We start from the raw sequence: 27,853 nt of genomic DNA on the forward strand, positions 1-27,853 counted from the left end.
GATCCTTGTGGGACACCACTAGTCACGATCCTCCAGTCTGAATGTACTCCCTCCACCACCACCCTCTGCCTTCTGCAGGCAAGCCAATTCTGAATCCACCTGGCCAAACTTCCCTGGATCCCATGCCTTCTAACTTTCTGAATAAGCCTACCGTGTGGAACCTTGTCAAATAATCTGGTCAGTGGAATCTTTGCAGAGGTTTCAGTCACAAGCTAAACAAAATGATCTGTAAATGCATTACTAAGATTTTCGTGAAAACATTGTGAGGCAAAAATCACTTTAATATGCACTGTATTACTTCAGTAAATGCAAAGAGAGGGAGCCCCATGCAATTTCCAAGACAGATCAAACTCTAAAGAGCTTTAAAAAGGCATCTTAAGTATACAAACAAATGGTGGAAGGATGTGACACACAATGCATAAAATTAACCAACAAAATAATACAATAAATATTACACAAATCACTTATTTTAAAACATCCATCATAAAAGATTTGTGGTTTGCAGATCGCCTAGGCTGTCAGTTCAGAAGGTATAAAGACATCATATTCCAAGGTAGCCTGGCGTGGTGGGTGGGTGGGGGAGGGATTGTGTGCAGCAGGGTAACTAGCAGAGCCACTGCCACAGTGACAGAAACCTGGGTTCAGTCCTGACCCAAGGAGATGTCAGCGTGGAGTTTGCACATTCTCGCAGATCTGCTTCGCGTGCTCCAATTTTCTCCCACGTCCCAAAGATGTGCAGGTAGATAGGCCAATTGCCCCCTTGTGGGTGAGTTGAAGGGAATGAGGTTGAATTAAAAAAATGATTAATGCAGGATTAGTTCTAAGCAAGCGGTTGGTGGTTGATGCAGCCTCATTGGGCCAAAGGTCTGCTTCTATTCTGCATCTTTGAGTCGACAGCATGGTTCCAATGCAAGGGCCATATTAACTGGATAAATATAGAAATCTATACTCAAAGGTTGCTGATAATGGCTTTTCACAGCTCCCAATGCTGCATGTGCAGAATAATGACACTTTAAGTAGAAAAGACTGAAGAAATTGTACCAGTAAAGCAGCAGGGCACGGCCAAGTACCTTAAAACTCAGTGGCAGAATTTGTTGAGTAGAGGGGTGGGAGACAATGTTTGTGAGCAATGCCTTCCCCTCCTCTTGCACCTACAGGAATATAGGCACAAGAAATGAAGGATGCAAGCATAAATACTTGCAAAACAGCGAAGGAGCTAAAACAACCTCGTAATATCCTCTGAGTAATACTATGTAAACAGCTTCCCAACTACAAATTCTTCCTGTCTACTCCAAAAGCCACAGTAGTTTGAAAGCCGGACATAAGTCACATGGCATTTCCATTCTGTGAACTACAAAAATAATGCAGACTGCTTCATTCTGAGTATTCAGTAAAAAAAAAGCACTCAACATATCAGCACAACCTAAAGATTTTAGTTGCATAGAAAGAAAAATCACCCAGTATAAAGGAGACCAGTGTTTAACAGTGACACACTATGAAGTACCATGAAGATTGCAAAATAGAAAATAGCTTTCACAAGGATTGTTCCAAACCAATGTTTATTTGGGATACAGTATGGAATAGGCTCTTCTGGCCTGTCGAACTACGATGCCCAGCAATCCCCTGTTTTAATCCTAGCCTAATCAAGGAAAATTTACAATGACCTATTAACCTTTTGGTAGGTCTTTGGACTGTGGGTGGAAACTGCAGCACCCGGAGGAAACACACATGGTCACAGGGAGAACATACAGAGTCCTTACATGCAGCGGCAGGAAGTGAACCTGGGTCAGCTGTACCAGTAAAACTTAAAACAGTACAAAACAGCATAGAGTGCATCTTTCAGCCCATGATTAAGCTTTTGTGATGACAGTCCGAGGAGCCACTGTTCTGGATTTTGCTCAAATTCAGGCAGTCATTAAGTGTCCAATCATAATGCACCAATATTTTCCCATTTCATGAACAAAGCATTTGGAAACTGCAGCACTTCAGCTAGCTAGCTTTGCACAAAAGTTTGTTAACTGCTCAATAAACTTTGACGGAGTAGTGAGTGTGCTGGAAGATTACTATGCAGAGGAGCAAATTATTAGTAGATTAAACTTGCCTTAGATTTTGAAAGGTCGAAAGATGGGTTACAAACTTTAAGAGAACAGCTATCTTTGCCTTGGACAGAAATTGACATAACTTCAAACCAGTATGTTACCAGCTGCCAAATCTTTGAAACCACCAATCTATACTTCGTGCAGACAATCATGTATAGTCACTGATGCTGGTTGTGACCAAGGAAATGTCTCAAAACCACTTGTCCAAAAACTGCTCTACTGGCTATGCAAGGGCTGACGTCAGTGAGAAGAGAAAAGCAAAAACTGATAAAACGCAGCAATGCTCACAGAAATTGAAAGCCCTGCTGCCAGCTAAATTAAATGCCTATGAGAGTACAGTTTAATAAACTGCCCCTTCCTCCCAGCAGACACACATTCAATGTGGGAAGGTCTGTTTCTCTGCTCTCAACAGAACTCGGGGGATGTCCACGCAACCTCTGTTGCAATCTCTTCATCGACCAAGACGCTTGTTGACCATTTCTGCCAGCTCCTGAAGCAACAGTATAAATGGCTGGTTGATGTTGCCTGTCTATTGTGTGGAATTCCATCATGGTAATGCTTCTTTGATGTCAACTGGACTTGGCAAGAACCACTTGTTGGGTGTGATTGTCAGACACTGAAGACACAACATTGTCTGCCAACTCATCAACCCATTTTGTCCTGATCTCGCTGCATGTAGCCCAGGGATTCCTTATTAACTGAGAATACATGAATGGCTCTAAACACTGTGGAAACAACAATTACTCAAATTCTAATGCGAAGGGCTGGGGAACAGGGGTAGGAGGGACAGAGATGTTCAATACTCATATACAAAGTATTAAAGGAATTCTGCATGTTGGAGGGATTCAGCATGTCAGGCAGCATCTATGGAGGGTATAAACAGTCAATGCTTTGGGCCAAGACGCTTCATCAGAACTGCAAAGGAAAGGGGAAGATGCCAGAAGACTGTGGAGGGGTAAAGGGGAAGAGATGGGGAGCAAAAGTTGGCAGGTGAAACTAAGCGAGGGGGGAAAGTGGGATGAAGTAATAAGTTGGAAAGGGATAGGTGGAAGAGATAAAAGGCTGAAGAAATCTGATAGTGGGCAGTGAACTATGGAAGAAAGGGAAGGACAGGAACCGGGGGAGGTGATGGGCAGGTGAGAACAGGAATGAGGGGGAAACCAGAATTGGGAATGGAAAAAAGGGGGGGGCAGGGGAAAGATTACGGGAGGTCAGAGACTTGTGCCATCGGTCGGAAGCTAACCAGGTGGAAGGTTTGCTCCTCTATTGAGTTTGGACTCAACATGGCAGTAAAGGAGACCATGGATGTACATGCCAGAATGGGAAGTCGAATTGATATGGATAGCTACCAGGAGATACTGCCTTTTGTGGCAGAGTGAAGGCGCTCGACCAAGTGGCTTCCTAATCTGTTGGTGTTTCACAAATGTGGAGGAGACCGTACTGGGAGCCCCAGGTACAATAGACGATCATATTCTTTCTTGGTAACCTCCAACATCTGGAAATTTGTCTTTCCTCCCTACTTCTTTCGTTTTCTATTCCTCATTCTGGTTACTCACACCCCTACTCTTGCCCTCATCTACCTTTTCCCTGCCCCTGGCTTGCCTCTTCCTCTCATGGTCCACTGTCCTCGCCTCTTCCTTCAGCCCTTTATCTCTTCAACCAATCCGCTTCCAGCTTCTTACCTCACCCCCTCCTCCACCCACCTTTCCTCCCCACCTTCACGCTTCAGCTTCTGCCCCCTCCCTTTTCAGTCCTGGTGAAGGGTATCAGCTCAAAACGTCAACTGTTTATTCCCCTCCACAGATGCTGCCCGATTGGCTGAGTCCCTCTAGCATTGTGTGCGTGCACTGCTCAAGACTTCCAGCATCTTCAGAATTCCTTGTGTTTATGAAGATGGCATAGAAAGGGATAAGCCATAAAAGGGCGGAGGTGGCAGAGGAGGTTGACAAGAGTAAGGCTCACAGCAGGAGGCTGCATCTGCCCAGGATATGAAGGAAGCTGTTTTGCTACCTGAAACTCAGCAAGGAACAGCATGTGTGAATTGTCTTTTGTTCAGTGAGAGCAGAGTCAATCGCAGTGCACATTCCTTTTAAAGTGCAGGCAGGCTTTGAACAGTGCTAGCAGCTCTCAGCATTGCAAACCCCTGCTCTGAGTGGTTAGTGCTGGCTGCACACTGCCATCATGTTCACTAGCAGCCAGCAGAAAGCTGGCATTCTGCCTGCATCAGAAACATTGGGTTCAATCATTCCTGCATTGTGAGTCACATGCCAGTTCTGGGGGACTATCAAGTTTAGTCACCCTAATTCCTTAAAATGAATTTACTTCCATTGTTTTTGCAACCACTTTTTCCAATAGCTTTTGCATCATTATTACCTGACCCAAATGCCCGTGTGTTGTACTCAAAATTTATACACACTAGATAAGGGAAAAAGTCCCTTTATCAAAAACTTCAGAAAGTTCTCTGAAGGCAATTATCCTTCAAGAAGCCTGAACATTTACATCTGCAAGTCAGTTGCCAAAACCCCTTCCATAACAGTGACAGCCACGACCAAGTTAATGATTTTTGCATTGACCAAATATTAACAGAAACCAGCAATCTCCCCTGCATTCATTTGCTTGCTTTATTGTTTGCTGTACCTACACTGTGTATGTTTACAGTCCTTTTGTAGCATTCAGTGGATAGGTGAGAAACTAAAAGGCACCATAGTATTAACTAATACAAGGGAATTCACCAAAACTGTAAGCTATGCTGACTGCAGCATCAATAGCAGCGACCAAGGAACAAACTGAACTGGCTTATGGGAATAGTGACATAATTTATAAATGTTTTATGGAGGCCACTTGAGGTACCAAGTCTGCACTAAAGGGAAATCCAGCTGGCCTCACTGTCCCATTGTTTCTCCCTGAATAATGTGGGTTCAATCCTAGCAACTGTGCTGTTTTTGTGGAGTTTGCATGTTTCCCTAGCGACCACATGAGAATCTTCCCACATCCCACAGAAGTGCATGTTGGTAGTTTAACTGGTTATTGTAAATTGTTCTTTAGAGTGTACAGGAATCTGCTCGTGCCTCTGGGAATGTGGAGAGATTTCTAAAAAATGGGATTGGTGTACGATCGGAAAAAAAGGTCAGCAGGGACTCTCAGCTGAAGGACTCACTTCCATACTGTTGGATTCTAAATTCCAGCCAATAGAAATATGACCATGAATCAATCACAAATAACTAATACTATATCCTTAACATGAATAGTAAACGGTCTCTGTTGGGCTCCCTTCCTCAACAAACATACTGGTTGAAAATCATGTTGGTTACATTTAAATAACAAGACCATAACACATAGGAGCAGAATTGGGCCAGTTGGCCCATTGAGTCTGCTCTGCCATTCAATCGTGGCCGATCTTTTTATCCACTCCTCAACCCCATTCCCCAGCCTTCTCCCCGCAACCTTTGATACCATGTCCAATTAAGAACCTTCCAATCTCTGCCTTAAATACACCCAACGGCCTGGCCTCCACAGCTTCCTGTGGTAACAAATTCCACAAATTCACCACCTTCTGGTTAAAGAAATTTCAACACATCTGCTTTACATGGACACCTCTCTATCCTGAGGCTGTGCCCTCTTGTCCTGGACTCCACCACCATGAGAAACATCCTTTCCACATCTACTCTGTCTAGGCCTTTCAACATTCAAAAGGTTTCAATGAGATCCACCCCCCCCCCCAATCCTTCTAAATTCCCGCGAGCACAGGTCCAGAGCCATCAAACATTCCTCATATGATAACCCTTTCATTCCTGGAATCATCCTTGTGAATCTCCTCTGAACCCTCTCCAATCCTAGCACAACTTTTCTTAGATGGCAGTACTCAAGGTGAAGCCTCACCCGGGCCTTATAAAGCCTCAGCGTCATATCCCTGCTCTTATATTCTAGACCTCTTGAAATGAATGCTAACATTGCATTTGCCTTCCTCACCACCCACTCTAGCTGCATTTCAGGTTTTTGGATTTTCTACCTGCTTAGAAAATAGTCTGCACATTTATTTCTACTACCAAAGTGCATGACCATGCATTTTCCAACATTGTATTTCAATTGCCACTTTCTTGCCCATTCTCCTAATCTGTCTAAATCCTTCTGCAACCTGCCTGTTTCCTCAACACTACTTGCCTCTCCACCAATCTTCGTATTATCTGCAAACTTGGTAACAAAATCTGTTCCATCATCTAAATCATTTATATACAGCATAAAAAGCAGTCCCAACACTGACCCCTGCAAAACACCACTTGTCACTGGCAGCCAACCAGACAAGGATCCTTTTATTGCAACTCGCTGCCTCTTACCAATCAGCCAATGCTCTGACCATGTTACACAAAATGCTGGAAGAACTCAGCAGACCAGACAGCATCTATGGAAATGTTTTGGGTCGAAATGTCAACTGTACTTTTTTCCACGGAAGCTGCCTGGCCTGCTGAATTCCTCCAGAATTTTGTGTGTGTTGCTGGGATTTTCAACATCTGCAAATTTTCTCCTGTTTGTGTTCTAACCATGTCAGTAACTTAGAGATGGGCAAGTAAAAACAAAGTCAAGTGTACTGACGCAACTAAGTGACAAACATGTTTACATCAACTGTATAGTATTTTTGTCAAAATGCCAGAATATCATTCCGAAGATTTTAGTAACCAATTAAATACTTACGTATGGCATCTCCTTTAATGTAAAAAATATGGCAACCAATTTGCAAGCTCCCAGAAACAGCAACATAACACTATTTTAACACTGTTGATTTAAAGGATAAACATTAGCCTGATATTGGGATAACTCCCTGGCCTTCAAAATTGCATTATAGGAGCGCTTATCTTCACACTGCCATAAATAAATAAATGCACTTTTCTATCAGTTACCTCAGAGAAACTGCAGCAAATGACTTCTTCTGTTTGCACAAAGAGGAATAAAGCAAAGTTTTCTGCCATCTCTGCTAGGCAAACTCAACATTTACAAGCTGGTAATTTAATTCAATGTATGGTCTGATTTGGGGCAATGATGCAAAGAAACCTTGCAACAGATTAAATAATAGTAACTCAAAAAATTATGAAAGTCAAGTCAAACAGATACTTCACAAAAATTGAAAATTCCAGCTATCAACACACAATGCCACTTTTGTGCAGTAATTTGATTAGAAAACCTTGCATGCTGCATGTTAATTTCTTGGCAATGCAGGCACCACACAGAGCATAACTTTATACTTTGTGGTATATTGTACTTGGATGAATCTAGGGTCATGGGGGTTGGGGCAGGAGCCATCTATGGAATCTCTATAGCAGTGGCTATGAAAAACTTAACTTCAACTACAAAGAGCGCAATTGCTCTGGGGTAGGGGCAGCAAAACTATGGCAAGCACAGAAATGTTCTTGACTAGCAGCATTCAGTGTCAACCCTCAATTCTTTAAACCCCACCCATACTAAAACAATGAATACATGCAAGGGCTCATCCTTTTCCTTAAAAAAAACTCTAATTGTTGACACTGACTGATTAATCAATAATAATCAGTTACCATGGCATGCGAGAAATCTTTTTGGAAGATTATTGCCAATTTGGGCACACGCTCTCAGAAAGGTTTGCCGCTCCTGCTCTAGGATGGAGAGCATTGTTAACATTGCAATGCACTTAAAACGAGCCTCACCATTTAAAAAATAAACAAAGTTAGATGCACCAAACATTGCTTAAGTGAGGACAAACAACTTGTGTTCCCCAAAATCACTCCAAAAGTTGTCTCCAATTCCGGTTAAGTTTCAATAATTTCACAATACTCTTAGTTTAACCATTAATAACTACTTGGCTAGTTAGCATTTCCATATTTTTCTGAAATAACAGAACTTTAGACTACTTATTTTTTCCCCACTTAAAAATACAAAATATCAATGTTACCCCACTTAAGTCAATGTTACCAGCGTGCCTCATGGAAATGTTGGGCACGTGGCCAAGTGGTTAAAGTGTTTGTCTAGTGATCTCAAGGTTGCTAGTTCGAGCCTCAGCTGTGGCAGCGTGTTTGTGCCCTTGAGCAAGGCACTTAACCAAACATTGCTCTAGTCTGTGCGAGGAGTGGCGCCCACACAGACTTCCAATCTGTGCCTTGTAAGGCATGAAAATGCCCGATGCAGGCCTCTCATGGTCTGAGTCGACGTTCCCACCCTCCCTCCCCTCCTCATGGAAATGGCTCTTTAAAACATCCCTTCTTGGGGTCAAAATAAAAATGCAAGACAGACCTCAGTTTATAGGCTTGATCTTGCTTGTAAGCATGACAATGTCGATATAAAGAAATATGTCTAGATAGTGCAATCAGTGGTGAGTTTCATTTCTCCCCCTTACGGACACTCACAAATGGAACGATGAAGTAACAATGAATAAATCTTTGACCCAGTGCAACTTAGGTTGCCAGGAGGGGAAAGTGAAATCAAATCACTTTCCATCCATCCAGAAGTGCTATCCTGCCTTACTTCCTTTCCCCTCCACCCAGTCTATGCAGTTTCTCTTGCAACAGATGTAACTGACACTACTCCATCAGTCATTACTCTAAAACACATGCACTCACTGCCATAAATTGATCCCTCTGTAGCTCAGATGCAAGAGTTTCATTAAGAAGTGGAATCTCAATAGACAGTACCATAGCAAAACAATGCACAACTTACCATTCAAGATTTCCCACCGGGGAACAGCCCGAATTCTAAATAGTCAAGAGCGCACATCACTACAGCTCCACTCCAGCATCCGGTGCATAAAATCTAGTCCCATACTGCAGACATGCACACTGTTCCACTGAGTTGTACTTTTGATGAAAGTTTAACCCAGGGGTCAGCAACCTTTTTGCCTCTGTGGGCCTGATCACGCATTAATGAGCGGACGGTGGGCCAGATAAATGCTATAAAAAAACCTTGAAATATGGGAATTATCCAGTTAAATACATCTAGTTGTGTTTTGCCTCAAATTAATGAATAATGCATGCCAATCAGGATCAATCATGTTGCAAGCCAATCAGGATCACGAAAATGTGAAGCATCCTCATTTTTGCATTCAAGGAATATTGTCACCTCTTCAAGCAATGCAAATACTCTTTCCAGCATTGACCCTCGGCTAAGCCAGTGTGCATTGCAGAAATAAGCCAACTCCCCATATTCTGCCTCCGTATCCAAAAACTGCTGAAACTGGCGATGATTCAATCCACGATATTAGATCAGATTAACTGCCTTCAAAACAATGTCCATAACATCCTTTAATTTCAAAGACTTGGCAAATAATACCTCTTCATGGATAATGCAATGAATTTTAACCAGTTTCTGTGCGATTCCAAGGTTTTCCAATTGTCCTTGCAGCAATGCGATGATGCCTTTTTTCTGTCCCACCATTGCTGGTGCCCCATCAGTTGTGATGCCAATTAGCTTCGACACATTAAGTTTCATTTCTGACATCATTTTCAACAAAGCTTCAAAAATATCTGCTCCAGTAACTGTGTCCTTCATAGGAATTAATTGAATAAACTCTTCAAAAATTTGAAAAGGTGAGGTCACTCCTCGCACAAACACTGCAAGTTGAGCAGTGTCTCTCAAGTCTATGCTCTCATCAAGCGTAATTGAAAAAAAATTGCAATTCGTTGCAGGTATCCCTGAAACAACTTTTAACATCTGCTGACATTTCTTCAACTCACCGTGTGATCGTTCTTGCTGACAGATGCAAATAAAGATTTCTTTTCAGGACAAACAATATCCACCACTGCCAGTAAACACTCTTTGACAAACTCTCCACCTGTAAAAGGCTTCATCTTTTCTGCAATACGTTTTGAGATTTTGTAGCTGGCACAGGTATTTCCTTCATTTTCACTGCTTTTCTCGGCAAAAAATGACGTTTGTTTTCCGAAACTAGCCTTCATTCGCTGGACTTTCAAATTTCCACTATGGCAGGTCTTGTAATGTTGCCTGATATTTGCCACCTTCTTCACAGCAACATTTTCTAGGCAAATGAGACAAACTGGTTTCCCAGCTTGCTTGAAGTAGTAGTAATCTGGTGTCCAAGTGTCTTGGAAATTTCGGCACTCAGTGTCTACCTTCCTGTGTTTTGCATTCATTGCCATTGGAATTTTTTTCTTTGATTTTATTTCGAAACTCGAGTTATTCAACAAGTATCCTAGCACATGTAAATATCTGGATATTTAGCGTGGATTTCTTGTTAAAACACAGTGATGCTGTTTCTGTTTACAAATTTGAACGATCCCATCTGAAAACCTACACGTGCACGGAGTGCATCTAATACACATTAGAACTATGTATATTAGAGCTAACTATGAAAGGAAGCTAGCAAATAACATCAAAGAGGATACTAAAAGCTTTTTCAAGTATAAAAAGAGTAAAAGACAGGTGAGAGTAGATATAGGATCGATAGAAAATGATGCTGGAGAAATTGTAATGGGAGATAAGGAGATGGCGGAGGAACTGAACGAGTATTTTGCATCAGTCTTCATTGAGGAAGACATCAGCAGTATACCGGACACTCAGGGGTGGCAGGGAAGAGAAGTGTGCACAGTCACAATTACGACAGAGAAAGTACTCAGGAAGCTGAAGAGTCTAAAGGTAGATAAATGTCCCGGACCAGATGGAATGCACCCTCATGTTCTGAAGGAAGTAGCTGTGGAGATTGCAGAGGCATTAGCAATGATCTTTCAAAAGTCAATCTGCTATTTAAGAAGGGGGCAAGGAAGCAAAAAGGAAATTATAGACCTGTTAGCTTGACATCGTGGTTGGGAAGTTGTTGGAGTCAATTGTCAAGGATGAGGTTACGGAGTACTGGAGGCATATGACAAGATAGGCAGAACTCAGCATGGTTTCCTTAAAGGAAAATCCTGCCTGACAAACCCATTGCAATTTTTTGAGGAAATTACAAGTAGGCTAGACAAGGGAGATGCAGTGGATATTGTGTATTTGGATTTTCAGAAAGCCTTTGACAAGGTGCCGCACACGAGGCTGCTAAACAAGAATAAGAGCCCATGAAATTACGGGATAGAGAGTTGGCTGATTGGCAGGAAACAGAGTGGGAATTAAAGGGATCCTATTCTGGTTGGCTGCCGGTGAGCAGTGGTGTTCCACAGGGGTCCGTGTTGGGGCCACTTCTTTTTACATTGTACATCAACGATTTGGATTATGGAATAGATAACTTTGTGGTTGTTTGTTGATGATACAAAGACAGGTGGAGGGGCCGGTAGTGCAAAGGAAACAGCGTCTGCAGAGAGACTTGGATAGATTGGGAGAATGGGCAGAGAAGCAGCAAATGAAATACAATGTTGGAAAGTGTATGGTTATGCACTTTGGCCGAAGAAATAAATGGGCAGACTATTATTTAAATGGGGTTATGGTGAGAAGGCGGGGGAGTGGGACTAAATGAGAGAATGGAACAGCTCATAATAAAATGGCAGAGCAGACTCGATGGGCCGAATGGCTGACTTCTGCTCCTTTGTCTTATGGTCTTATACTAATAAGGTAGACTGCCTTCCCGTCATTCGTATATACCAGTGTTTGGTTTGGAACAAAACAGAACCTGGGGCCAGTGTAACAAGACGCCAGGCTTGTCCATCAGTGTGGTTGTGTGAAACACTCAGAATAAGGAAAAATCGCTTGCGGGCCAGATAAGCAAAGTACCCCAATATTTGCTCATGGGCCGGTCAAAATACGCAGGCCGTAGTTTGCCTCCCCCTGCTTTAACCAGAGACACAACAGATCTCAGAAAAATTGCCTCCAAGTTCTACAAATCTAACCCCAAGCCCCAAACAGCTATGTTCCAAGTTTGAAGAACTCATTGTGCCAAGTATTTCCCTATCTCATTAGCTATAACATACTCAGGGACTTTATTCTCCAGTGCTGCTTTTGGTCTGATATATTAACCTAATTTGAAGTATGTGCAACTTCAATTATTTTTGTATTAACAGGCATATTGCGATAAATATTAAACACAGCCAGATGATGATACATTCAAATGTTCCTCAAACATGGGGACTACAGATTTAGGAAAAAAGAAAATGGACAACTCACATATAATTCATGAAGCAGGATTTAAGTTAGTCAGTCTGATAAACCCCATTTCAGCTTTTCCATCTTGATGGACCCAGTACCTCCTTTATTACATAACTCATTTATTTGAAGTTATAATGTACAAATGGAGTGTTTTGATCTCCAGAGGAATTCTATTCTACATTTCCTCACTACATGAAAAGCATCAAGCTATCAATCTCAAGATTACAGTTCTTGAGTTTCAATCCATTCTTTCATTATGTCATTGGAATTTAAAACTATTCCCAACTGCCTAATTTCTTGACTGAAAATCCCAAATTCGTACGATATTCTCACCATGAAGCTACCCATCCCACCCTATCATCAACCCACCCCCCCCAAACACTCCCCAGTGCTCAAATTCCTTCTGCGAAATAGTTGGTTTCTAAAAGTGAAAGCAGAACTCAAACATACTGAGCATAGGTTTTACATTCTTCCGTGGAATTTCAACACAACTGACATCAGCGGTTGGACTTGACGTCCACTATATTCAATCAGTTTCAAGGTTTTGTTGAACTTTAGCTATTGAAACTGTATAGGCAGTTTCTTGGCTGTTTTATTTTCTTTCATCTCTATATATTTTACCCAAGTCAATACGCAATTTATGCTGTTGTCAATAACTTTGCATTTCAACAAAATGTTCACAAATTTAAAGGACATCATTTTTTTTTTAAAAAAGTGCATCTTGGACATTATGCCTTGGGAATCTAGACGATATGCAAAGACTACATTGCCTGGTTTACACTAGCATTGATCAACTTTGTCAGAAATGAAGGGGTCACTGATTTTCACCATGCTGCTGCTCATGAGAATCCTTGGTCCAGAACTACTCAGAATGTTGGTGATGCTTTGTGGAAAGCAACAGGCATTTCCAATCTCTTTGACAGGAGCATATGCAGGCCAAGCAGAAGTGGAACCAGAAAACAACTAAATCAATCCAACCAAAGGGCTTAATCACCTTTGTAGTATCTGCCTTAGGTACACTTTTGTTCATGACATAAATCCATTTCAGTCCACCAGACTGCCCATAGTTACTTCTGACCTGACCAAGCCATTTCTCTCTTGGACAAGTCACCCAGCACCCACTGCAGACTTAAATGTGTGCAAACTTTTCCATGCTCTGCCTCATGCCACAAGAACTGATGATAAAGCTATAATTTTGTTTCGGTAACATTGATTAAAAGAGAAGCAATACCCAGAGCATCATGAATTACACTTGCTCTTCTTTGAATCACTGTAATCTACCTAAAATAATGGAGGATATGTTTAAAAAAAAACCACTGACAACTTGGGACTCCTATTGAAGAATTTTTGTGTTAAAGTGTCTTGAGCGGGATTTAAACCCACGCAGTAATCCGATGTAAGCAAGATCCACGGCTGATTTTCAGTTATACTGAATCCACAGGAAAAGCAGATCATGCAGCTCAACTGGTCAATGCAGCAGTCACACTCCACACAAGCCAGATTACAAACTGAAAAGCTGCACAGTTCAAAACTTAACCACATGCTATAGAATTCACCTCACGACTGAATTAGTAATCCTGGACAGTTTTCTGCTCAAATATGTTACTTATGTACAAGTCCTCAACCACCTCTGGAAAGGCTACCTTAAATCAAATTATAATTAGGGAGAAGTATTTCTTAATCAAGTTCAAGCCTCCCTCCACCCTGCATGCTAAAAGGAAATCCTCAGAGTTTCACAGAAAGCAGCAATAAATCATGCTTGCATCACTCTGTTTCCATGGCCAGTAATGCAGATGCTGGAGAACTCAGTGGAACTGAAGCAGTAACACTAGAATTAGTATCACTAAAAATCAACCAGTCCCGACTATATTTCTGAAACAAGTACGAGGGAGGAAATGCTACTTCAATGTATATAAGCAGGACAGAAATTAATGTTTTGAACCACTAAGTATCAAGGTCGTTCAATTCATTACTTCCACACCCACACAGATGGCTTCAGGATAACATTTAATATTTACTTATTTAAGTCAACTTCTTGCAACTTACCTTCATATCCAAACTAAGTTCCTGAAAGTTCTAAGTTGTATGTACTAAGTTGCTGCCTGAACCAGTGAGGCGTGGGTGAGGGTTCCATAGTCAGATTTACTTTGGCACAGAATTCCTTGGGCAAATAACCTAGCTAACACGTGGTCAAGAGCACACCACAACTCAACCGTCAATCATCCTGTGCAATTATTATTAAATTATGCCTCCACAAAACACCTCTCACTGTAGCCAGTGGATCCGCTTAAACAGCCTGAAGTGGTCGCTCAATGCATACACTTCCAAAATATACTGATTCAGATAAGCAAAATACTCAAATTTTGGAAGCAATTTAGCATAATAAAAATTGCTCCTGGCTTCCACTGGAGAGACAGGAAATGGCTGCCTTGGCTTGTGTTCAATATAGACGCATTAAACAAATTGTAGAATGATTAAAAAGTCATAAGGGCCATGGAAAACCTATGCAATTAAGGAAACACTATTCATTTAAGTTCCTGAAAAGAAATGTTCGATGCTCTAAATGGGGTTACAAACAAACTTCTTATTCATTCCCACATTCAGCTCGGGCCTCAACCCCTCAGTCAAACTTGCCACTTTTCTTTGCAGCCTTAACTACGATGTCTTGAAGATTCTGATTGACTGGACTGCTTATTGGCTCTTGTTTAAGTTGTAGGCCACGTGGCTCAGGAAAACATGCTTAAGGAACTGAATCTCCCTTGAGCCAAAAGGTATGTGCTCTTAAAGGAGTGGCCAATCGGTGGAATGGCCCTCCCTGAAATGATGGTGGAGGCAGTTAACATTGGATTGAAGCAATTTACTTATGAAATCATTATTTTGGGGATTACATGCAACTTGAGACGTGGTGAGTTTAGCAATGCTTAGGGGGAAAGAGGCAAAGTTCTACCTGCATTCCTTAAAGCTCTGCACCACTGGATCAGTGACTCCATTCAAGAATAAGCAGACCCACAGGACTGTAAAGATACTGGCCTGCACCTGGTATTTCAAACTATCATTTACAGTAAATATTAAATCAAATTTAATTCTGACAATTGGGAAAAGGCATATTACGTTAAACATAAGGGGACCTGGCAATTTTAAATTAGGGATAGACAATTCACCTGAAGTCACATAAAACATCCAAAATCATTTCCCAAGTTTTGCAAATATTACAGATTCAGATAGCATCTCTTAGGCTTCCGTCTAGACTTTCACATTGATGTAGCAGAAAAGGGTCAAATCTGCATCCTTGAAGGTTAGCGATCTACAGTGAACCAGGAATCAACCACAGTGATGTGATTTATTTTTGGAGACAATATGTCTATTCCATTACTGTATCAATTTGCATTCTTTATACAACAGTGGGGAAATGCACTTTCCCAAAGTCCAAAATAATAATCAGGGAAGCTCCAAAGGAATTAAACTTGTGGTCCATCGTGACAACCTCAGATTTTTCGTCCTGCCTCGTCCCTGTGCCGAAGATGCCGCGCCCCAGCGGCCTCAATGACTACAGACCGGTGGCATTGACCTCCCACATCATGAAGACCCTGGAGAGACTTGTTCTGGAGCAGCTCCGGCCTATGGTCAGGCCACACTTAGATCCCCTCCAGTTCACCTACCAGCCCCGACTAGGAGTTGAGGATGCCATCGTCTACCTGTTGAACCGTGTCTACGCCCACCTGGACAAGCCAGCGAGCACTGTGAGGGTCATGTTTTTTGACTTCTCCAGTGCGTTCAACACCATCCGCCCTGCTCTGCTGGGGGAGAAGCTGACAGTGATGCAGGTGGATGCTTCCCTGGTATCATGGATTCTTGATTATCTGACTGGCAGACCACAGTACGTGTGCTTGCAACACTGTGTGTCCGACAGAGTGATCAGCAGCACTGGGGCTCCACAGGGGACTGTCTTGTCTCCCTTTCTCTTCACCATTTATACCTCGGACTTCAACAACTGCACAGAGTCTTGTCACCTTCAGAAGTTTTCGGATGACTCTGCCATAGTTGGATGCATCAGCGAGGGAGATGAGGTTGAGTACAGGGCTACTGTAGAAAACTTTGTCACATGGTGTGAGCAGAATTATCTGCAGCTTAATGTGAAAAAGACTAAAGAGCTGGTGGTAGACCTGAGGAGGGCTAAGGCACTGGTGACCCCTGTTTCCATCCAGGGGGTCAGTGTGGACATGGTGGAGGATTACAAACACCTGGGGATACGAATTGACAATAAATTGGACTGGTCAAAGAACACTGAGGCTGTCTACAAGAAGGGTCAGAGCCGTCTCTATTTCCTGAGGAGACTGAGGTTCCTTAACATCTGCCGGACGATGCTGAGGATGTTCTACGAGTCTGTGGTGGCCAGTGCTATCATGTTTGCTGTTGTGTGCTGGGGCAGCAGGCTGAGGGTAGCAGACACCAACAGAATCAACAAACTTATTCGTAAGGCCAGTGATGTTGTGGGGATGGAACTGGACTCTGTCACGGTGGTGTCTGAAAAGAGGATGCTGTCTAAGTTGCATGCCATCTTGGTCAATGTCTCCCATCCACTACATAATGTACTGGGTGGGCACAGGAGTACATTCAGCCAGAGACTCATTCCTCCAAGATACAGCACAGAGCGTCATAGGAAGTCATTCCTGCCTGTGGCCATCAAACTTTACAACTCCTCCCTTGGAGGGTCAGACACCCTGAGCCAATAGGCTGGTCCTGGACTTATTTCATAATTTACTTGCATAATTTACATATTACTATTTAACTACTTATGGTTCTATTACTATTTATTTATGGTGCAACTGTAACAAAAACCAATTTCCCCCTGGGATCAATAAAGTATGACTATGACTTTTTGTAATTTATCCAGTTGCTCATTTGTTTCTCTGCTACGTTATTCTAAATTTGTTGCTTTTCACAATATGTCCCCCCTCTCTTGTAAATTAACCTTTTCTTTGCTCTAAAGTATTTTTCCCCACAATGGAGGTGGTGGGGCAGGCACATACCATTCTTAATGGAAAAGGTTGTCTGATTTTGGAAGGTTTCTTTCAACAGGGACAGGAAGTTGACAGCCACAGTTACTTGTCAGCTAAGGCTACTTCCCCAGCAACCCAAATGCCAGTTTCTCCTTTACTCTAACAAACTGCACACTAGACAGTGTTTTGCTCCCACAATGTAAACTTAAGTTGCTTGCTTGAATATTTTGTCCATATTTTGGGTTAAAATTTCATACTTTTTAACAATCTTAATAAGGCATGCATTTTGCCAATTAACATGCGAATTCCACATATACATCTGTGTGATAAGAGCCAACAAAATCTTGACTAACCTCAGCTGGGTCATTTATACAGCCTAGAGGGTCAGCTGAGATACAAGTCCATACCTCACAAAAGTTGGTATTAACTTCAATCTGATGGCAGAAGCTTGAGCATATGCAAACAGGCAGTCTGCCAACAACTGAAGCAACACGATAACATGCAACTAGTGCCCAAAGCAGGTCCATACTTGAGAAAATCTCGTGCCTTGCTTTATTACAAGAAAAAGAGAAACTGGATTTTACAAGTCAAGGTGTATATCAGCACACTGTTTACATCAAAATTGTATTTAAGCACAGAGAATGGAGAAGCAGGTTACTAATTTGCAAAAACATCTAATGTGCCCATGTGTCAGCTTCAAGTCATCTCTCATGGAGTGGCTTAAGTTGTGGTCAAATGCATTTATTGCTTTCAACAGAATGAAGGAACCAATAAATATGGTGACAGTATAGAGAAGTAAAGGGGTTTCCCAGACATGATCTTCTTGAGTGGTGGAGTAGGTGCAAAGGCCCTACACCTATTCACACTTGAGAGATATGTCAGAGGATGGAAACTTGCACCAAAGTTCTCGTGAAGTTCCTTTATTTATTTATAACTAGCAGCAACATATTGCCCATTCTGTTTGGGATAAACCTGCTTGTCAAGATGCACAGGTAACATTGACAAGATATTTAACAATAAAAGGTAAAAAAAAAACCCAATCTGGTTCACTTGAGTGTTACATTTTTATGGCATATCTAGTTTATCTCATCCAGAGATGCCTATGAACCAGAACATGTAAGCAAGTAAATACTTACAGTAACACTGGCTGACTATAAGAAATCGGCCTTTGAAATCAAAGTTTTTAAAATTGGTGCACAGACACTGCCTGATCTGACCAGTATTGCCCAGTATTTTTCTTTAAGACAGTTTAAGTAGATTCTAGTGCCAAGAAAGGACAGAATGTAGTTTTTTTTAAAAATTAAAATTAGTTGAAGTCTGATTTGCAAGAGGAGCAGTTTGATGTTGTTTTTTAAAAAATACATGCAGATATACAAGTATATCTTTCACAACTTTCTTCCCCCTTTTAGTTAGCAGAGCTAAACCTGAATCAGAGAGTAAGACACAGCCTGGTTCTATTTTATGACTAACACCTTCCTGTTGTCAGATGCCAAAAACACCAGGGACTCCCTTTCAATCTTCCCCCAGGCTGCATGAGAAACCAACATTTCCCTCCTCCACTTAAATGTGATTCAAATCTTCAAGCATTAAATGAAGCCCCAATTTTAACGCACAATTTTTAAAACTGTATTTTTATAAAACCACCATTGACCCTAGAATCATAGTCATTATCTGATGTTTGGCTGTTTAAATTGCATTCATTAATCCTCAACAATCTCAGTATACCTCTTATTATCTTCACACTTGTTAATATAAACCACAACCACAGTGAACAAAGAACAGTACAGGCCCTTCAGCCCACAATGTTGTACTGAGCTACAGAAACCTAAGCCACAATCAATCCAACTCGATCCTCCTACACCGCCCTTAACCCTTCACTTTTCTTATACTCATGTGCCTATCTAAAGCATCTTAAGTGTCCCTATATGTCAGCCTCTACCACCAGCCCGAAAAGTGCACCTGTGCAAAAACAAAAGGCCTCTGACATCTCCTCAAAACTTCCCCCCATCGCCCTAAACTGATGACCTCTGATATTGGCTTGACACCCTGCTAGAACAAAAACATGTTGGAAGAACTCAGTTAAAAATCATCAGGATGCAGGATCGCAACACAAAACTTTGACTTGTACTTTTTGCCTCTACAGATGTTGCTCAACCAGCTAAGTTGTTCCAGCATTCTGTTTTTACTCTGCATTCCAGTATCTTTTTCTCCTCAATAATATAAGGCTTAACTATGAAAACATCACTTAGATTTAGTCTTGTGAAATTTTTAAGCCCCCACCTCTAAATACAATATTTCAATCAATGTTTTATCACGGGGACATTGTGGATAAATTTAAAATCCTGAGTCCAACTTTTGGGAAAAACACCCACCATTTTCATTTGCAAATATAGAACCTTTTGATTTTTATCAAATTCATTCTGCTGCCCATATTTAAATATCTTGCCCAAAAATCAGAGGCAGAACTACTTTTACAATAACTTTTCCTCAAACTAACTCTATGAAATGATCAAATTATTAAAGCTCCCTATTATCTGAAAACAGTTTGGATAAAATAACACGGATGCACTTGGGAAATGTTCTGGCTGAATATTATAATTCCTTTCATAATTTGCTAAATTTGAAAGAGAAATAATGATTTTCAGCCAAAATGTCGTGTCGTTGCACTTACTGAGAACAATCCAATGTAAAATGCACTTCAGAAAAACAAAGTGGAAGTGGTACCGTCATTGGGAGAATTAGTATTGTGATGTGAAAGTTCCTATCTGTGAATTATAATATGAGCATAGTAATTTTGGAACTAAATACACGATGATAAAATTCTGTTTCCCAAGTGAAACTGCATGTCAACATTTTGAAGACACTTGGGAGTTCTTTGCCACTTTAAGCTTTGCTTTTCATGAAAAATATACTTTTGAAAAATACATTGGGCAGGGGTAACGAGAAACAGTTGAACTTGCACTCGGTATCCAAGAGATCCAGGTACTCAATTGGAACAATCAGTTCAGTCTGCAATCCTCTCAGCTGGGTCACAGGCAAGGTGACGCCCACGCGGCTCCTTCGCTGAGTACCAAGTTTCTAGGAGTGCACGTAACAAAGACAGTCTCACCCAGACCACCAACACCACCTCTTTTGTCAAGAAAACCCAGCATTTCCTGATGAGATTGAGGCTTCCACCAGCCCTCCCCCCACCATTTTAACTAATTTTTACAGGAGCACCATCCAGTGTGCCATCACTGTTTGGTACGGGATTTACAAGGCAGCTGACCGCGTCCCTACAAAGAGAGGATCACCGTGGTCCTCTTCCACCTATGATACACGTTTATCAGGAGCATGGTGCATACTCAGGGGTCCTGGTATCGTCAGTGGTCCTTTCCATCTGTCCAACAGTCTCTTTGACCCCCAGCCATCAGGCAGGAGGTATCATAGCATAAGAGCTGTTAGAATGGGAAACAGCTTTCTCCTCCAGGCCGTGAGACATCTGAACGCCCTGCTGCCGTCCTAACCTTCATCTCGCATGAAACTGCAGAGGCATAATGTTTTCTTTTAGACCTGTAATGTATATGTACCCCATCATTTGCTTTACTGGTGGTTACATTACTTTATGCGTGGGAGTTATACACACACTGTGCTGTGCACCTTGGTCCAGAAGAACATTGTTTCATTTGGTGATATAAAAGTAGAGGGTTGAATGACAATAAACTTGAACATCCAATACAGCTTGAATCAGCATAAAAACACCAATTTCCCTTTGATCCTGGTTATATACCAAGTTTTTTTTGCCAAGATTTCACAATATGACAACTTTTACAAAAGGGATTAGACTTCCTGAAGCACAACAAACATGCAGACCAAGTTTCTTTTTTAAACATCAGCACACCCCTTCACAGCAAGGATGGAACTGGGTTACAACCAGAGAATGATAATGCGATAACATGATACCACACCTGTATTTTTACATTTGCTATGAATTTTAGGTTATTAAAAATAATGAAAGATAATTTTGAAAATGTGCTTTTACATTGTATTCCTGAATAAAAATGCTTCATTTAGAGAGATTGGGACTTAAGGATACAGCTCTTCCAATGTTCTTTCCAAAAGCATTTAATACTTTTTAAATGGAAAAAATGTCTCCCTTGGATATCCATAAAAAGTTAACTGTTGTATCAATATTTATATCAAATTAAAAAAACATTAAAGTAGCAGCAATTTTACAATTTTCATCAAATGAAACTTTACTGTACATGAATCAAGCACTTAAAACGTTGCAAGTGAGATATCCTCTCATTTTATTACCAAAACATGGTGAAAATAAAAAGACAAGTATGATCTTGCTTTACTAGTCACAATGGAAGAAAAAACGAGACCAAGCAAACAAATGCAGACTTGTTATTTGTTAACTTGTCTATCTTTTTTTCCTCCTCTTTTTAATGGGCTCTCACTGGTTACAGTTGCAACTGTGTCAGGTAGTCATGAATGGGGCCTGAAGGTTACAGTGTTTATGAATGGCCGATCATGTGACAATCATCAGCCGATTTATTCCACAACTAGGGCAGACAGTGCAGCTGAACTCTCCTTGCTGCAGAAGTACACAACACACTACACTCCCAAACCCCCCTCCGACATCTACACACCACGACACGCATTCTTATCACAGCCCCACCCACCCCCATTCCCTTTCCATGCCTGGAGAGGCAGAAATGAACCACTTCGCATTGCTTTAGCCACAAGAGAAGCATCTGGAGCCAGACAGCCATTTCCCTCTTCTCCATGCTCCACCCAAAATGAAGGTCTCACCTTCAACCCTCTCTCATTTCACCTTCTTCCTCACACTCCTACTTAGTGTTCATCCTTCCCCAAACCAGATTCTCTCCCCATCCTCACTGCACTTGTTTTGTTTCATCTCCCAACTCCCACTTCCCAGTCCAATCTGTACTCAGTATTCCATCCACCCTCTTAATCCCCCTGGGCCTTCTGCAGACCACTATCTGCAGATTTTCCGTTTGTGATTGGATCACGACTACAATTCTCAGTCTCTAAACTCATAAATCCTCACTCACTTTGTTACCTTTCCCAGACATGACCTCTCAATATCCTACCTCCACAATCTCCCCTCCATTAAATGACCCCAGCTATCTCTTCCATTACCATGCACACAACTGAACGCTCCACATTCCCTCTTGCTCTCAATCAACTGGCCAGCACAGCCCAATATGCCTTCCCCACATCAAACCTCCAAAAGCATACGCAGCCTTCCACAGAATCTAGTTACTCAAACTCCCTCTTCCCAACCTCTACTCACCACAGCCCTGGTTCTCTCCACTCCCTGCAGAACACCTCCACCATTCTAAACCCATCCCACCTCTCCCCCCACCATTCGCAGCCCAACTCCCCCTCTCCCTCCACCATTCGCAACCCATCCCTCCACTCCCCCACCATTCGCAACCCATCCCCCTCCATTCGCAACCATCCCCACTCTCCCACCATTCGCAACCCACCCCCACTCTCCCCCCACCATTCGCAAACCACCCCCCTCCCCCCTCCATTCGCAACCCACCCCCACTACCCCACCATTCGCAACCCACCCCCCTCTCCCCCCTCCATTCGCAACCATCCCCACTCTCCCCCCACCATTCGCAACCCACCCCCCTCTCCCCCTCCATTCGCAACCCACCCCCACTCCCCACCATTCGCAACCCACCCCCCTCTTCCCCCTCCATTCGCAACCATCCCCACTCTCCCCCCACCATTCGCAACCCACCCCCCTCTCCCCCCTCCATTCGCAACCCATCCCCCCACTCCCCCACCATTCGCAACCCATCCCCCTCCATTCGCAACCATCCCCACTCTCCCCCCACCATTCGCAACCCACCCCCACTCTCCCCCCACCATTCGCAACCCACCCCCACTCTCCCACCACCATTCGCAACCCACCCCCACTCTCCCACCATTCGCAACCCACCCCCACTCTCCCACCATTCGCAACCCACCCCCCTCTCCCCCCTCCATTCGCAACCCACCCCCACTCCCCCACCATTCGCAACCCACCCCCTCTCCCCCTCCATTCGCAATCCATCCCCCCTCCATTCGCAACCCCTCACCCCTCCATTCGCCACCCAGCCCCCCCTCTCCCCCATTCGCCACCCAGCCCCCCTCCTCCATTTGCCACCCAGCCCCCCCTCCCCATTCGTCACCCAGCCCCCCTCCTCCGCATTCGCAACCCAGCCCCCCTCCTCCGCATTCGCAACCCAGCCCCCCTCCATTCGCAACCCATCCCATCTACTCCCTCCATTCGCCACCCATCCCCCCTCCATTCGCCACACACCCCACCTCCCCATTCGCAACCCACCCCCTCTCCACCCCATTCGCAACCCACCCCACTCTCCCCCCATTCGCAACCCACCCCCCATTCGCAACCCACCCACCCTCCCCCATTCGCAACCCACCCCCCTCTCCCCCATTCGCAACCCATCCCCCACTCCCCCACCATTCGCAACCCATCCCCCCACTCCCCCACCATTCGCAACCATCCCCACTCTCCCCCCACCATTCGCAACCCACCCCCACTCTCCCCCACCATTCGCAACCCACCCCCACTCTCCCACCATTCGCAACCCACCCCTGCTCTCCCCCCACCATTCGCAACCCACCCCCCTCCATTCGCAACCCACCCTCACTCCCCCACCATTCGCAACCCACCCCCTCTCCCCCCTCCATTCGCAACCCATCCCCCCTCTCCCCCCTCCATTCGCAACCCACCCCCTCTCCCCCCCTCCATTCGCAACCCACCCCCTCTCCCCCCCTCCATTCGCAACCCATCCCCTCTCCCCCTCCATTCGCAACCCACCCCCCCTCTCCCCCTCCATTCGCAACCCCTCCCCCTCCATTCGCCACCCAGCCCCCCTCTCCCCATTCGCCACCCAGCCCCCCTCTCCTCCATTCGCCACCCAGCCCCCCTCTCCCCCATTCGTCACCCAGCCCCCCTCCTCCCCATTCGCAACCCAGCCCCCCTCCATTCACAACCCATCCCATCTCTCCCTTCATTCGCCACACACCCCCCTCCCCATTCGCAACCCACCCCCTCTCCCCCCATTCGCAACCCACCCCCCTCTCCCCCCATTTGCAACCCACCCCCACTCTCCCCCTACCATTCGCAACCCACCCCCTCCCCCCTCCATTCGCAACCCACCCCCACTCCCCCCTCCATTCGCAACCCACCCCTACTCCCCCACCCCCTCTCCCCCCTCCATTCGCAACCCACCCCCTCTCCCCCCTCCATTCGCCACCCACCCCCTCTCCCCCTCCATTCGCAACCCACCCCCTCTCCTCCTCCATTCGCAACCCATCCCCTCTCCCCCTCCATTCGCAACCCATCCCCCCTCTCCCCCCTCCATTCGCCACCCAGCCCCCCTCTCCCCATTCGCCACCCAGCACCCCTCTCCCCCATTCGCCACCCAGCCCCCCCTCCTCATTCGCCACCCATCCCATCTACGCCCTCCATTCGCCACCCATCCCCCCACTCGCCACCCATCCCCCCACTCGCCACCCATCCCCCCTCTCCCCCCTCCATTCGCCACCCATCCCATCTCTCCCTCCATTCGCCACACCCCCCCCTCCCCATTCGCAACCCACCCCCTCTTCCCCCCATTCGCAACCCACCCCCCTCTCACCCCCATTCGTAACCCACCCCCCTCTCCCCCATTCGCAACCCACCCCCCTCTCCCCCTATTTGCAACCCACCCCCCTCTCCCCCATTCGCAACCCACCCCCCTCTCCCCATTCGCAACCCATCCCCCTACCCCATTCGCAACCCACCCCCCATACGCAACCCATCCCCCTCCCCCATTCGCCACCCATCCCCCTCCCCATTCGCCACCCACCCCCTTCCCCCATTCGCCACCCACCCCCTTCCCCCATTCGCCACCCACCCCCTTCCCCCATTCGCCACCCATCCCCCTCTCCCCCATTCGCCACCCATCCCCCTCTCCCCCCATGCGCCACCCACCCCCCTCCCCATTCGCCACCCATCCCCCTCCCCATTCGCCACCCATCCCCATTCGCCACCCATCCCCCTCTCCCCCATTCGCAACCCATCCCCCTCCCCCCATTCGCAACCCATCCCCCTCCCCCCATTCGCAACCCATCCCCCTCCCCCCATTCGCAACCCATCCCCCTCCCCCCATTCGCAACCCATCCCCCTCCCCCATTCGCAACCCATCATCCCCCTCCCCCATTCGCAACCCATCCCCCCTCTCTCCCCCATTCGCAACCCATCCCCCCTCTCTCCCCCATTCGCAACCCATCCCCCCTCTCCCCCATTCGCAACCCATCCCCCTCTCTCCCCCCATTCGCAACCCATCCCCCCTCTCCCCCCATTCGCAACCCATCCCCCTCTCCCCCCATTCGCAACCCACCCCCTCTCCCCCATTCGCAACCCACCCCCTCTACTCCCCATTCGCAACCCACCCACCCTCCCCCCATTCGCAACCCACCCCCTCCCCATTCGCAACCCACCCCCCCATTCGCAACCCATCCCCCTCCCCCATTCGCAACCCATCCCCCTCCCCCATTCGCAACCCATCCCCCTCCCCCATTCGCAACCCATCCCCCTCCCCCCATTCGCAACCCATCCCCCTCCCCCATTCGCAACCCACCCCCCCACCATTCGCAACCCATTCCCCTCTCCCCCATTCGCAACCCATTCCCCTCTCCCCCATTCGCAACCCATCCCCCTCTCCCCCCATTCGCAACCCATCCCCCTCTCTCCCCCCATTCGCAACCCATCCCCCCTCTCCCCCCATTCGCAACCCATCCCCCTCTCCCCCCATTCGCAACCCACCCCCTCTCCCCCATTCGCAACCCACCCCCTCTACTCCCCATTCGCAACCCACCCACCCTCCCCCCATTCGCAACCCACCCCCTCCCCATTCGCAACCCACCCCCCCATTCGCAACCCATCCCCCTCCCCCATTCGCAACCCATCCCCCTCCCCCATTCGCAACCCATCCCCCTCCCCCATTCGCAACCCATCCCCCTCCCCCATTCGCAACCCATCCCCCTCCCCCATTCGCAACCCACCCCCCCACCATTCGCAACCCATTCCCCTCTCCCCCATTCGCAACCCATTCCCCTCTCCCCCATTCGCAACCCATCCCCCTCTCCCCCCATTCGCAACCCATCCCCCTCTCCCCCCCATTCGCAACCCATCCCCCTCTCCCCCCCATTCGCAACCCATCCCCCTCTCCCCCCATTCGCAACCCATCCCCCTCTCCCCCCCATTCGCAACCCATCCCCCTCTCCCCCCCATTCGCAACCCATCCCCCTCTCCCCCCCATTCGCAACTCATCCCCCTGTCCCCCCGTTCGCAACCCATCCCCCTCTCCCCATTCACAACCCATCCCCCTGTCCCCCCATTCGCAACCCATCCCCCTCTCTCCCCCATTCGCAACCCATCCCCCTCTCTCCCCCATTCGCAACCCATCCCCCTCTCTCCCCCATTCGCAACCCATCCCCCTGTCCCCCCGTTCACAACCCAACCCCCCTCTCCCCATTCACAACCCATCCCCCTGTCCCCCCGTTCACAACCCATCCCCCCTCTCCCCCAACACGAATTGACATAGTTCGATGAATGTTAGCGCCTCCTATTTCTTCTCGTCTCAGTGCTTTAATGAAAATCTCTCCCACCCCCTTTCCAGACAGGAATCGATAGCCATAAATTTCCTCTCAACTTGTAAGAGAAGCAGGTTCGGGTAGAAATGGAAAGGATTAAGCGTCCGGGGGAGTGGGGGGGTGGTGGTGGTGAGGGTTGGTGCCGGGCGCCCCGACGCTACAACTACTCACTGATCTGGATGCGATTGCTCGGTCATTTTTGTTGAGCCGTCGCGGACATTTCTGCAAACTTCATTCTTCTATCTTGCTGCTCTAGTTGAAAAGTTGTTGATTCGTGGTGGCGGGGTATTTGCCCCTCCTTCTCCTCCTCCTCTGCCCCTCCGGCCCCTGCTCGCTCTGCTCCCCGCTAGTACAGTCACATTATCTCTGCTGGCTCCGGGCTCCTGCCGTCTTTCCCCGGGGCAGCGCCGCCTGCGAGCCGCTGCTCTCTGCACATGAAGCCGCTGCGGGGGCCAGAGCTGGATGCTTCTGCAAACTGTAAACCGGCCTTAAAGCTGCTGCTGCCACTGCTATTGCAAATAATAATAGGGAGAGGAGAAAAAAATAAAACACTCCCTGTGTTTTCAAAAGCCCATCTTACTCCATTTTGGATTCTCCAAAAAGGAAGCAGGGCGGAAGCAATGACATCACCGTCACAAGTAGCACTTCGGCTGGGACAGCGTTCCCTGCGCTGCAACCAAAGAGTGCCGCTTTAGCAATCTGCCCTTCGCTTCCCCATTCACAAAAAAAACTCTCGCATTATATTGCACCTGGATGGGTTCGATGTCTGGAACTGCAAGACCGTTTTTTGGTTTTGCAGAGGGCAAATGTTATGCTTAGTAATTGGCGTAACTACTTCCTTAGAATTTTACACCCCCCCATTATATTTATTTATTTCTTTTTGAAAAAAATGCGAAGCTTTTCCAAAAAGGACTTGGGGTTGGCGCATTGATACTCACCCCACCAAATCGGATGTGATTGCAATCAGGTAAACGGAAATCTCAAGCATCAAGGTTGGCTGCTATTTATCAAAGGGATGAGATTGAGAGGCTCTCGTTT

At 45.8% G+C, this 27,853-nt stretch overlaps 1 protein-coding gene across 1 annotated transcript in view; it reads right to left on the reverse strand.

The window, feature by feature from the left end:
• Window positions 1-27,445, reverse strand: part of LOC134350629 (sprouty-related, EVH1 domain-containing protein 2-like) — a 140,504-nt gene extending 113,059 nt beyond the window's left edge. The window contains exon 1 of the mRNA XM_063056110.1: window positions 26,987-27,445. Coding sequence (XP_062912180.1) covers window positions 26,987-27,012 — 26 coding nt within the window. The 5' untranslated portion in view covers window positions 27,013-27,445. The remainder of the gene's footprint in view (window positions 1-26,986) is intronic.
• Between the last annotated feature and the right edge of the window lie 408 nt (window positions 27,446-27,853).

The sequence above is a fragment of the Mobula hypostoma genome, chromosome 8 (assembly GCF_963921235.1).
Source record: "Mobula hypostoma chromosome 8, sMobHyp1.1, whole genome shotgun sequence".
NCBI classification, from domain to species: Eukaryota; Metazoa; Chordata; class Chondrichthyes; order Myliobatiformes; family Myliobatidae; genus Mobula; species Mobula hypostoma.